This window comes from Monodon monoceros, unplaced genomic scaffold, assembly GCF_005190385.1.
Source record: "Monodon monoceros isolate NGI ecotype Baffin Bay Population unplaced genomic scaffold, NGI_Narwhal_1 Super_Scaffold_9, whole genome shotgun sequence".
Lineage (NCBI taxonomy): Eukaryota > Metazoa > Chordata > Mammalia > Artiodactyla > Monodontidae > Monodon > Monodon monoceros.
The window spans coordinates 51530064-51542911 of NW_021703786.1; the positions used below are offsets into that span (position 1 = coordinate 51530064).

Sequence of the window (12848 nt, forward strand, 5' to 3'; positions counted from 1 at the left end):
TTGACAGGCTACCTCACTACCTTCTGTTTCCATTTATGTTTCTCTTAGCTGATACACCCAGATACACTGCTAGTCTGTATCAATACAACAGTTGGGGATCTATTTTAGTACCACAGAAACTACTGCAAAAGATTTTCTGGGTTCATACACGGTGCTCTCACAGTTAACCTTCAAGTCCTCAGTTTGCAAGCTAGTAAGCACTTTAATTGATTCAGCATAATATAAATTCGGCTTTTCATGGCAATGCTAGTCCCACATCATTAATTCCATTGACAACAGCTGGCTGGCGTGAGTAGCAGCCTCAGCTTCCCTTGCTCTCCGTCAGGCCAAAGCCACCTCCACTTCCTATCATTGTCTCATATTAAGCTTGGTTAGCATCACTATTTTTGTTTGTTTGTTTTTTGGCCACGCTGCGAGGCTTGCGGAGGCTTAGTTTCTCAACCAGGGATCGAACCGGGGCCCTCAGCAGTGAAAGTGTGGAGTCCTAACCACTGGACACCCAGGGAATTCCTTTTTTTTTTTTTTTTTTAAATAGCTTCACTCATTTTTTGGCTCCTTCTCTCTCCCCTCAACCGTTTAATTATTGAATAAAACATTTATTCCATACATTTATACCACGCTTTCACGTTGATTTACAAAGCACCTTCCCCTATTGACATCTCACGACACACGCTAGGAATTAGTAGGCTGGAAGGGCAGTGGCGGGGCGCGCGTACCCCCTGCTGGCGTCCCGGCGCGCTGCAGCCTCCTTTCCCTCCCGCCCGTCAGGAGCTCGAGAGAAGGCTGAGACGCTAGTGCCCGCGCAAAGCTTCCTGGGAAATGTCTGGGGTGTACGTGTTAAACTACAAATCCCGATACTCACCGCGCTGCAGCCCCGAAGAGGGTGCTTTCTGGTGACTCTGAATCTTTGTCAGTGTCGTTGGGACTGCTGCACAAGCCTGATTCAGTATTCACAGGAGGTTTTGGGAGAACGTGATAGCTCTTCCGCCGGGTGTGCACGAACGGACTTGGCTTCCGCTGCTGCCTCGGGCTCGCTCGGTGTGGCGAATCTGCCGTTGCGACACAATGGCTGGGAGCGCAAGGCCCCACGGGAGGCTTGTGGAATCTGCTGTGGGAAGAAGGAAGCCAGGTTTCTTGGGCAGCCACAGTCATGGGGGAGACGGCCAGCAGTGCTGCGGGCTCCGCGCCTGGGGCGGCGGCTTCCGCCGAAGCCCCGCTGCAGTACAGCCTTCTTCTGCAGTACCTGGTGGGTGACAAGCGTCAGCCCCGTCTCCTGGAGCCTGGGAGCCTGGGCGGGATCCCGAGTCCGGCCAAGAGTGAGGAGCAGAAGATGGTCGAGAGGGCGATGGAAAGCTGCGCCTTCAAGGCGGCGCTGGCCTGCTTGGGAGGTGAGGCGAGGAGGGGGGCCTTTGGGAGACTTAGGGCTTGGGCGGCATAGGGGTCCCCTGCCAAGAAGACCACGCGCCTGGGAGGCGAGGAGTCCATGGGCTTCGACCTTGACCCACCCCCGCCTGGTTCAGTGAGGTCGAGCAGCGCCTCCCTAGATCCCGAGGGTGGCTTTCGCCTCTGGAAATTGGATCAGAGAATCGATCCTGGGTCGGGACCTGGGGGTTCTAAGATGGTTGACTGCATTCATTCATTCGCTTTTAAATAATCATTTTTCAACAACTTGTTACTTTGCAGCTATCACGTGTCAGGCGGTGGAAAGACAGGGTGAGAACAAGATCCTTGTTCTCATGAAGCTAACATTTTAATATACATAGAAAATTGTTGAGAAGGAGCCTGGAGGAGAGCTCTGCAGACATAGGGCCCAGCACCTGCAAAGGTCTGGCCGGAAGTAGCTTGAGGTTAGAAAAACAGAAAGGCCAGTGAGGCCAGTGTGACTAGACAGCAGGGAAAGAGGGGGAAAGAAGTCTGGACTTGGCTTTTTTTTTTTTTTTTTAACGTTTTGAGGATTTGAGAATGTATGTGTCCCTCCTGTATGCAGAGTAAAGAGGGTGGCCACATTTGCAGGTGATTTGAAGTCTCATTGAGAATGAAAGGCAATTAAGAAAGGAATGTAGGTGAGAGTGCACATGTGAAGTAGAGCAGAAAGAAAAAATATCTTTTTTGGTTGGGGAAAGGCCACAAGAGGAGGTGAGACTAGAGCGTGTCTTGGAGGATTGAGAGAATGGGGTTAGACAAAGAGGAGGAGAAACAGCATTTCAAGTTGGGGGTGGGGTGAGGGATTTGGGCTTTTTGCCTGCAGGCATTAGGGCAGTCACTAATGGTTTTTTAATTATTTTTTTAATGTTTATGTATGTATTTATTTTGGCTGCGCTGGGTCTTAGTTGCGGCACGTGGGATCTTTAGTTGCGGCATGCGAACTCTTAGTTGCAGCATGCATGTGGGATCTAGTTCCCCGACCAGAAATCGAACCCAGCCCCCTGCATTGGGAGCGTGGAGTCTTACCCACTGGACCACCAGGGAAGTCCCCGTTGATGGTTTTTTAGAGGGTAACAAGTGGTAATGAGCATGGTGACTCAAGGTGGAGTGTGATGAAGGAAAGGAAAATCTGTGGATAGGGAGACCATGTAGGGAATTTGCTAGACTGAAGCTCCGTGAGACATGGACTGGGTCTTTGTTCGTCATTGTGCCTGACCCTAATAAATACATATCTGTTGAAATGATGAATGAGTCTTTGTAGTGCACCAGGGGCGAAGTGATAAAGGCCTTAGACTAGGATGATAATTGTGGACATAGGGTTACAGGGGGAAGCAAAGAAACAGTCAGAAATGCCCCTGAAGTTTGGAGTAGGAGTGACTGGAAAGAAGGAGCCATAAGCAGGAAAGTCTGGAGGGGAGGTGCCCATGATTTCATTGAACGTATACCGACCTTGAGGTGACAAGAGGACATCCATGTTGAAATGTCCAGCAGGCTCAGGAAGGTCAGCTGTGGACAGCAGTGTGGGGTTTGCCATTTGGTAGCTTTGTGACTTTAGGGAAATTAGTTAACCTCTCTGAGCCTCAGTTTCTTCACCTACAGAAAGGAGAGGATAATAATATCTATCTCACAGGACTATTGTGAAGAATAAATGAGGCTGGGACTATAAAGCGTCAGAGTGATTGGCACATGGTATTTACCAAATGAGTATTATGGATGTCACCGTCGTCAAGGGAGTGATTTGCAAAGTTGATACCTGAACTTGAGGGTGACTGGTTTACATGTGAGAGTGTAGAGAGAGAAAGAGGGTTAAAGACTGAATTTTGAGGAATGTTAGAAAATGAAAGGAGGAAGAAATCCAAGAAGAGTCAGAGAAGAAGCTGCCAACAAGATAGATTCTGGATTTTGTAATGTGGAAACCAGACAAGTAGAGAGTTTTCCAGGCAAGAGGGGGCATCCTCTTCGCTGGTGGCCATCCAAAAGGTGCTATTTGAGTATGACCCCATTACAGTAATCCAGAAAACATACCAAAGAAATCTTCATCTCTGTGTTTGTTTTTAGGATTTGTCTTGGGAGGTGCATTTGGGGTGTTCACTGCTGGCATTGATACCAATGTGGGCTTTGACCCTAAGGATCCTTACCGCACACCTACAGCAAAAGAAGTTCTTAAAGACATGGGGCAGAGAGGAATGTCCTACGCCAAAAATTTTGCCATCGTGGGCGCCATGTTTTCTTGCACTGAGTGTTTGGTAGAATCTGTAAGTGTCCCTGCCTTCTGAGAAAGCCTTGCCTGTTTCCATCTTGGGACTTCTCAAGAGAAATACTCTTAATGCTACTAGAGAGCAGGTCAGAAATGTCCAATACTTGCTAGATTAAATTTCCATGAAATAGTCCCTAATGTAAACTTTTTGTGCATTTATGATTTGGGCTTGCATTATTTTTTACTTGTTTTTGTAGGCTAGAAGTTGGTTAATGAGTTTATTCTATTTATTTTTTGGCTGCACCGCACTGCTTGCAGGATCTTGGTTCCCCAACCAGGGATTGAACCCGGGCTCCCTGCAGTGGAAGCACGGAATCCTCACCACTGGACTGCCAGGGAATTCCCAGTTAATGATTTTAAACAGAATACTTACTGGGGAACTGAGAAGAGATTTTGATTACTTCCCAAATGTTACACTTGGTTTCAGCGCTCTGGTACCACCTGCAGGAAGCATTTATGAACACATTCAAATTTTAGGAGCTATACTTTTGAAAGAGAAAAAGAGAGGTTTCCTTTGGGGAGGGACTAGATTCGCCAGCCAGAAACCCCATCTTTTTTTTTTTCCTTAATCATCTTGTCTGGCTTGTGTCTTTGGCTCTGAACTGCTCTTCTCCACCCACAGTACCGGGGAAGATCGGATTGGAAGAACAGCGTCATCAGTGGCTGTGCCACTGGAGGAGCCGTTGGTTTCAGAGGTTAGTAAACAGCCCTCAGACGGTTTTCTTTGTGGCCTTGGACAACATGCTGAAGTTGACATTTCTAAACATATGAGCATTCCAAGGACAGCCCAAGGCATATGTGGACACTTGATATCCTTCCCTTCTGACAAGGAAATCACGTTTGCTTCTGTGTTAACTCAGTTTTGGAAACTTCTAGTATCTAGATCAGGGTTTCTGATCCTTGGCACTGTTGACATTTTAGACCAGATAAATGTTTGCTAGGGGGAGGGGGGCGCTGTCCTGTGCATGGTAGGATGTATAGCAGCATCCCTGGCCTCTACCCGCCAGATGCTAGTAGCATCCTTTAGTGGTGACAGGTGTCTCCAGACATTGCCAAATGTCCCCTGAGGAACAAAGTCACCCCCAGGTGAGAACCACAGAGAGATCTAGATCTATCTTAGAAAAAAGAACTGCCCCCATCTTGAACGTACGGGAAGAACTTCCTCATAATATGCAGGTGTGTGTTGCTATGCGGGAAAGTACAGAAGCATAGCTGGGCCCCATTTGGCCAAAGAGCAGGCTCTGCTGAAATTTCAGCTCCATACATTGCAAACAGACGTCTTTCTTCGTACTATACAACTGTCATTTTGTGTATAAGTTATCACGGTAATAGGGTTCTTAGATTTCTACCCCTTGAAAGCCAAATATAGGTATTCTAGAAATGTTGGATTATCATCTATAAACAACAAAGAAAAAAACCGGTTCCCTGCCACTTCTCTGTGTTGGTGTGTCTGTCAAGAGTATGGTGCAGCGCGTCAGTGACAGGGTGTTCTTAACAGTGTCCATTGCTGGACTGCTCTCCATCTGCTGTGCCCGGACTTATCCAAAGCAAAAAGCCTTTTTTCTCATTTTCTGAGAGGCAGGATAATTTGCTATCATTAAAACCTGATTTTCATCCTCAAACAGCCATTTGTGATTTATGGAGTAACTTCCCCTTTGGTCTTCCCATGTCTCAGCTTTGTCAGGGCCTTTGAGAGGCTCAGCTCCCTCTAGGATTGCTTTGATCACCTTCCCAGGAATTTATTCCATAAACAAATCAGGGTACAGGCCATATGCTTTCACTTGATTCCAAGGGCTGGTTCTCTTAACCACTTTCCTGCCTGTGAGGGGCTATTTTCATGAGGCTGGAAATAGTAATTCTTTAGAACGAGAGAAGTTAAATGAACGTACAGTTAGATAAAAGCACACTGGATCAGATCGTGTGCACGGCTTCACTGAAGTCTTTCAGCTCTCTGCTAGGTTGAATGATTTGGAACGCGTACGCCAGTTTCTTTGCGTCTGCGGGTACCCAGGCTCTTCCTGAGTGCAGCCTGACCCGGCATCTGTCACCACAGGTGATGTCATTTGTGTTTGCTTTGCAGCTGGCGTAAAGGCTGGGGTCATTGGTTGTGGAGGTTTTGCTGCTTTCTCTGCTGCGATCGATTATTACCTACGGTGAGAGCAGTTGCCTCCAGGGAAGGATGATGCCAGCCCAGGATCAGAGCTGTTCTGTGTAGAGCAGTTTCTGCCCCATGCCGGGGCACTTGCTTCAGAGACTGAAGACATTTGTTTTCCCTCACATAGTTGGTGTCGTGAGGGAGCTGCCTGGCTGCAATCTGCCACCTCTGAGCAGCCACGCTCTCTGCTCCTGGACTCCAGCCAGGCTGTGGGGGGCTGTGCCACGCCAGCTGCTCTCTTTCGGGCAGATCAGGAGTCACCGTGTTGACCTGTAGGAATTGAGTTCCGCAGACGTTCAGTCCTGACCACAATTGGCCCTCTGGTGGTTTGGTGCCGTGGGAATGGAGGGGACTTTACATATACCCGGGAAGCTGTTCTACCTTGGACCTCCATGCCGTCATCCATCTCACACATTGGGGCAGGGCAAAGTGAATTTATGCCATCCGACCAATGATGTCATTTTGTTTAGTGTTCTGCCTTGTTAAAAAACATATATATATATGTATTTATATTACAGTTTAAAAGGTTGGCTTATTTTTATTTTCAAATTCCACAATTCCCAAAAATGGTTCCAGGTGCCCAAAGATTGAACATACATAGGGAAAGCGTGAACAAACTCCTGAGAAGTTTGGGAATGTTAGGTTCCCAGGATCTTCAGAGTAGCGTTATCCTCACTGAGATTGTTACATTGGCCAGGGCCTTCCCCTAAAGAAGCCCAGCCTAGCCATGTCCTAGGACGCGTTGAAATTCCGCGCATAACCCCTGCTGGCCTCTTCTAAAAAACCCCTCCTGTGGGCTGGCCAATGGGAATGCCTGTGGTCTAAACCACACACTGGTGTCCTGCTCTGACCACCAGACCAGGCCCGGCTCAAGGACACAGTGCGTGAAGGGCCCTGCTCTGGTCCTCCTGGTGACTAAGTCCGCAGCCACTGGTTACGATCAGACCGAGTTGAGGAGCAGTTCACCGCTACCATTTTTCTCTGATGTCAGTGTTTTTCTTTCTTCCTTAAACATATTAGTGTTTTTGACTTGACCTGGTAGCCTTTTTTCTGACAGTAGCAGCTCAGCCTAATTCTGTGCCATATGCAAAGAAATAGCCTTTTACAATTGGGATCTGCCACAGATGCTGCTTTACTCGGGTGCTTTGGTGGTGGGGTGAAGATGAACTCGGGACAGGCAGGTAGCTTGGTGGGGGCCATGTAATTCCAGCCACCTTAAGCCAGTGGTAACGTCTCCTTTATTCTACCTTTGCCTTTTTGCCTCTTTTTGGCTTTGTGCCCCCTTGTCTGCTGTCTTCCAGCTCACCCACCCTTAACCAGAACTCAGACTCAGCTGAACCATCCAGACATCCTGAGTGAGTGTGTGTGTGAGATAATGTCAAACCCAGCTGGTAACACCTTCCTCTGGCCACGTCTGCTGTTGCCTTTGGAATGAGTGAGCTAGTACACAAGACTCATGTCCTTCTATGGGGAATTCTATAGAATGCCTGTCCCAGTCTCAGTCACGAGGCTTCACTGCGGCTAGGCTGCCTGGAGTATCCTCACAGGTCAGAGAACAAATGTAGGAGTGTTTCCTCTACCATCTGTAAATAAGTCGCCTATAAGCACTTAGAGCAAGAGTAGATACTCCTACCCTGGCATCTGTTACAGTGCTAGAAGCCCAGCATCTTCTACCATCCAGTCTAGTGCGTGGGGTCAAATACATTGACTGACTGAGTACAGGAAACTGTCCTCACGACTGCCTTGAAAAAGATGAGCCCCGGGCTGTCAGTAGCCGTCAGTTCAATAAGCCAAGCATTGTCCACGTTGACTATTCAATCAAGAGAGGAGATGAATAGTTTCCTGTTTTAGATGGCTAAGGAGGCAGTATGAGCTCATAAACCAAACACCAATTTTCAGAGACATCTGTTCCTGATCTCTAGAATAAACACAGTGTCCAATGGCTTAGGCTGGTGGAAGCCTACATTAACCCCACTAGCTCTCTTACAGGGAGGATGGGCCTCTAGGGGATCCAGACTCTCCAACAAGCAGGACAGATGAGGACAAAAGGCTGCCCCAAAGACCTGCTACTTCCAAGGAAAATGTAGAGAAAGTTCACATAAAATAAGCCTCCACTTGAATGGACAACTTCCTGCCATCTCTCTGAGGCATACTGATGGCCACGTCCCTGGTGGGGCAGTTGTATTTCATGAAAAGAACCGGCTGGTGACTGAGGTGGAGGCGTTGGTGAAAGAGCAAGGACGGGGCGCGGGCTCTTCGCCCCCCAAAACCGCCACAGTCTCCACAGGCCGAAGGGAAGCTCAAGGGTGAGTTCACTAGGTAAACAGATTCTTGGAAGCACATCTGGATGCAGCTGGAAGAGTTAAATATTTAGATTGGTGGTCTTCCCTGGACTCCTGAGAACACAAACGTCCACACCACAGGGCTGAGTTGTGTGCAAATGTTGGGGCTTTGCATTTTTTTTATTAACGTTTTCCTCTCACGTGGTTTACATCAATTTATAATCTACGTAAGTTGAAACAGAACATAGACCAAAGAAAAATATATCCTTACCAACTTATTAAAGTCAAATATTAATGAAGTGTCCCATCCTACCTGTGTCAGCAAACACCGGCGGCCCACAGCTGTTGCCAGCAAGGACAGGCATGCAGGATTCCTGTAGCCTGTCTGACGGGCCTCTGTTGGCACAGCCTGCCCTGCTGGGCACAGTGGCTGGGGCTTCTGGGCTGCACAGTCCCTGTCTCGTAGGAGAACCCACGGGCTATTTCCTTGGTGCAGCTCAGTCCAGGTCTGGTACCCGCCCCTCCCTGCTCTTGGGGGTGGAATTTATAAATATTCTGAGCCTTTTGCATTTCTCAGCCCTTCCGGCCTTCCTCCCATTCTCATTGCCTAAGTGAGGTTGGGGGGCTGCAGTATACCTGATGCTGAGAAGCAAACCTCCCTTGTTTTGGGGAGGTGGGAGGCACCCATTTGGGGCTGTAAATAGCTCTAGCTGGGCCTCCAGTTCATTCCAGTCAATGGCTGTGGAAGCAAGAGCCTTCCATGCCACATACCAGCTCCTGAGTGCCGAGCAGACTCCAGGGATGATCAGACACTGGGGATCTTTAGACTCAAGCGGCCTTCTTTCTCTACCCCCTGTCTCAGAGAGCGGGGCTCCTTGCTAAGCTGCTAGCAGGCAGCTAGGGGGTCAGTACTGCCCTCCTCTTAGGCATCTCTTTCCTCCGATGTGCACAGAATGTGTACCGTTCTGCCCATGATTGGGCAACAGGTGTAAACAAGATGAGAAAGGGCCCTTCCTCTCACTGAGCAAGTGCTACGGCTTTAGGGCCCTAAACCCTTCTTTAAAACAGCTCTGAGCTCAAGCTAGGGGAGCTCTTCTCTCCAATCCTGAGGGCCTATAATCTAGTCTCTGCCACATAGGAGAGCCAGGGAGCTGTGTACTGCAGCTCCAATCTCTGCAGCCCGGGAGTGTCTGCCCTCCCAGGCTAACTGCCAGAGGCCAGCGGCCCCTGCTCAGGTGGGAAGAAATTGCACTTTGGGGGTACTTCTCACTCCTTTCCAGTGCTGAGCAGCGGGCCTCGGTGTTGGGATCGGAACCTGCTGATCCCCTACTCTGGAGCAGAGCGTCCACAATGAGGGTCCCCTGCAAAACCCAGTCCCGAGAGAGGCAGGTACCTGTGACTCCTCATTCTTCCCCAGCTCCTGGAGTTTCCCCGAGTTCACCCGCAAGGCTGCATCTAGAAGCCGAGGGTGGAAGGCAGCACCAGGACGGCTGGCTAGCTGGACCGTGCCTGCCTTTCCCAGGGCCTGGAGCACACGTGGCCGTGGGGGCTGCCCCTGGCAGTGCTTGGCTGTGGAGAAAGTGTAAACCCTAAGGCAAAGGTGCCACGAGGTACGGGAGGCACCGGGAAGGACTAGCCCTCCTGGACAGAACCTGCCTGTTTCTGGACACCTGCTTCAGCCGTAGTAGCTGCCCTCCCAGAAGCCCAGCTCCACGAGAAAAGCCACCACAACTGCTTGCTGCCGAGAGCCTCTTTCCCCCCAGCCCGGGACACCCAGCGCTCCCTGGCGCTCCTCTCAACGTCCCACCCGTCCCTTTTCCTCGGCGGCCTGACCCTCCCACCTCCCCCAATTCTTTCCTGACCCTCTGGCTACCTTGGTAGCAGGTCACTTGTGAGTCTTGTGTACTCAAAGGAAATAGAACACCAAGGGAAAAGGAACTGAAAAGCAGAAGAAACAGTCAAAGATGCCTCACTGGTACTGGAGACAGAACAGATAAAGCCAGAAATGGAGAGTCTCAGGTGGAAAAATCCCAGAAATCCGCCCTCCAGCCTGTGCTTAGCTGAGGGTTAGTGTGAGTCTGTCTCCTTGTCCAACATCTGCACAGGCGGCAAGGCAAGCAGGTGCGCTTCCGCAGGCACAGGGCAAGGAGAGGCCGGCGGCGGCAGGCGGCGGCGCGGCACGGGCCACCACCGCCACCACCGCCCAGGGCCTCCTCAGGGCTTTCGAGGCGCTGGATCAAAAACCAAGGCTGCACACGCATGCAGGCAGGCTGGGAGGGAGGAGAGGGCGGAGGAAGACCGAGGGGAGGCTGCCAGGAGACTGCGATCTGGGGGCAGGGCCAAGAGAGGAGAAGCTGGCAGCAGTCACAGAGCGCAAAATAAAAGCCCTTGGACCGGACTCAGGAGGAAAGAAAGTGTTGGAGGAAATGAAAGAACAAAGCAGGCTGTCTGTGTGCCCACACCGGGTCGGTCACTACCTTTCCTGCATGACAAGTAGACGTAAAACAATTCCCAAACAGCACGGAGCATTAGACACAACTAGAGGAACAGAGGGCAGAGCCTGGGGTGCGCAGCAAGGCTGGGGCCGGGTCAGCTGGCTTTTTGTACAAGGTGGCACAAAAGATGCACGTCTTCCAGTTCTTGGAAATCTGTGTCCCTTGGAGTCTGGAGCGCTGGGTTTGGGAGTTCTCTATTGTAGTCCTTCAAGTCTGGGTTGGGGCCCCGGCTGGAGAGGCTGGCTCGGGCCACCCCCCCCCAGACGCTCCCACCTCGGGGCTACACATCAGTGGAGAAGTACAGTGTGTTCCGCTTCAGTTCTGCGAAGGAGATGGGGGGGTGCTGCAGGTAGTAGAGAAGGACCTGGACCTGCGGGAAGACAGGGGAGACTGAGGCTGGGGTCCTCGCCCTGGAGGCCCTCCGACCCGCTGAGAAGCCCTGGTCTCCAGGCTGGGCCCCTGTGGCTCCCCACTTCCCCTTCCTCTGAAGCCCAGGTGTGGCTGCCTATTTTCAGCAGTAGAGGGCGCTGCAGGGCAGAGGGTGGGGAGCCTGGGGCCACTTCCCCAACCTCAGTCATAAACTTCCAACCTGCTCCAGAGCTTGGCTTTGGCTTGGCAGCCCTGCTTCAGACCAGACCCCGCCCTGGGTCTTGTAGGGCTCCTAGGGACGCTTCCTGACCCTGGAAGCGATGCTAGAGCTTCCATGGGTGGGGACAAGGCCCCAGATTTTTCTGATACCCCTAGGCTTGCTTTCTGAGGCCCAGGCGCTCCCAGGATTGCAGCCAGCACTTGAGACAGACAACCTCTGGGCCCCTGGTCTAGGTTCCTACTTTTCAGCAGGACTGTCCAGAGCCCTGCCTCCCTGGTGACATCCTACAGACCATCATCCCCGCTGTCAGGAGGGGAGGGGGTTAGGAGTCCTAGCTGTTCTCTCTCCACCCCTCAGGGAGGCTTGTCCCTCCCCTCCAGCAGCCGCAGGCCTGGGCAGTGCGTAGGTACCTGTGCCATGACATCGTGGGACCAGATGTCGGCAGCTGACGTGAGGTGTGCTTTGCTCTCCACTTCTGAGGGTCTCAGTAACGTGGGGCCAAACACAGTAGCCAGGTTGTGAAGGGACATCTTGTTGATGGGCTCCTTCTCAGCAACCCTGGGAGGGAGGGGAGGGGAGAAAAAAGTCATTCCTGGCAGCCGCGTGGGGTCCAGATCCTTGGCTGGAGTGGTCCAGACCACTCCTGGAAGGATTCCCACAGGTGGTCACTAGCCTCCCTCTCCTGAGGGTAGAGGCCGCTTGGTAGGGAGGGGACTCAGCCAAGGGACCAAGTTCCGAGCTATGTTCCAGTACGTTCCAATAACAGATTCCCAGCTCCTGGGCCACCCCTTGAACTGATGGTAAACTGTCAGAGCCAGAAGGACCCACTCCAACTCCCTTGCCTTAGAGATACTATTACTGGTTCAAGAACTTTCCCTATAATAATTCATGCTCATCACAAACCTTTGGGTAGGTAATATTATCATCTCCACTGTACAGATGAAGAAACCAGAGTACAGAGAAGTTAAGTGACTTGCCCAAGGTTACACAGCTAGCAAGTGGCAGAGCTGGGATCTGAACCCAGGCAGTTTGCCTCCAGAGCCCAGGCTCTTCCCCACCGATTGTGCGCGTTCCCCACAATCAGCCCAGCCATGGAGAGGGGCCCTGAGGAAGAGTCCGAGCAGGCAGGGCTGGGCAGGGGGCAAAGGCCTGAGGTCTGCCTGCTGCACTGTGGCAGGAACAACCCTCATCCCAGATGGAGCCCAGGGGCTGTTCTCCCAAGCTTTTCCAGAAGGGTCTGCCTCATGGGGCTCCAGAGCTGCCTCCCTTTGGATCTTCCTCTGCTTCTCTTGCATAATAAGCCAGATGCTCTGTAGATATTTCCCGAGTGACAGCAGGGGCTGCCATCTGTGGCTGGTGTCCAGCAGGCTCAGTACCAGCCAACTCATCAGAGAGGCCCTGTGCCTCCCCCAGTCCCAAGCAATGTTTCTGGGGCTGAGACCCAGCCACCCTGAACAGCGCCCCTCGCCCCACTCCCACTACACCGTCACTCCACCCTCCAGGCCGGAGCCATGGATGCGCCTGCTGACTGCTTTGGAAACAGGCAGAAAAACACTGCCATGCCAGGAGGCAGCTGTGCAGCTGGCCCAGCCCCTCACCACACACACACACACACACACACACACACACACACACACACACACAC

The 12848-nt window shown here is 51.4% G+C and overlaps 2 protein-coding genes across 6 annotated transcripts in view; one reads left to right on the top strand and one right to left on the bottom strand.

Moving 5' to 3' along the window:
• Nucleotides 1-1126: 1126 nt before the first annotated feature.
• On the top strand, nt 1127-6351 carry TIMM22 (translocase of inner mitochondrial membrane 22). Its single transcript, XM_029212803.1, has 4 exons — nt 1127-1388; nt 3484-3680; nt 4305-4377; nt 5763-6351. The coding sequence occupies exons 1-4, from the start codon at nt 1151-1153 to the stop codon at nt 5837-5839; spliced, it is 585 nt and encodes a 194-aa protein (XP_029068636.1). The 5' UTR covers nt 1127-1150; the 3' UTR covers nt 5840-6351.
• A 100-nt stretch (nt 6352-6451) lies between these two features.
• ABR (ABR activator of RhoGEF and GTPase) overlaps nt 6452-12848 on the bottom strand; it is a 180332-nt gene continuing 173935 nt past the window's right edge. For 2 of the 5 annotated variants that reach the window (XM_029212798.1, XM_029212799.1), the window contains exons 22-23: nt 11614-11761; nt 8288-10984 (exon numbers count right to left, since the gene is read on the bottom strand). In XM_029212798.1, coding sequence (XP_029068631.1) covers nt 10895-10984; nt 11614-11761 — 238 coding nt within the window. In that variant the 3' untranslated portion in view covers nt 8288-10894. Of the gene's footprint in view, nt 10985-11613; nt 11762-12848 lie in introns of all 5 variants that reach the window. The other 3 variants (XM_029212802.1, XM_029212801.1, XM_029212800.1) reach the window with 3 other exon arrangements.

Coding starts and splice junctions, on each gene's coding strand:
- TIMM22 (XM_029212803.1), top strand. CDS start 1,151: ATGGGGGAGACGGCCAGCAGTGCTGCGGGCTCCGCGCCTGGGGCGGCG. Junction 3,681..4,304: donor CTGAGTGTTTGGTAGAATCT/GTAAGTGTCCCT, acceptor CTCCACCCACAG/TACCGGGGAAGATCGGATTG. Junction 4,378..5,762: donor AGGAGCCGTTGGTTTCAGAG/GTTAGTAAACAG, acceptor TTTGCTTTGCAG/CTGGCGTAAAGGCTGGGGTC.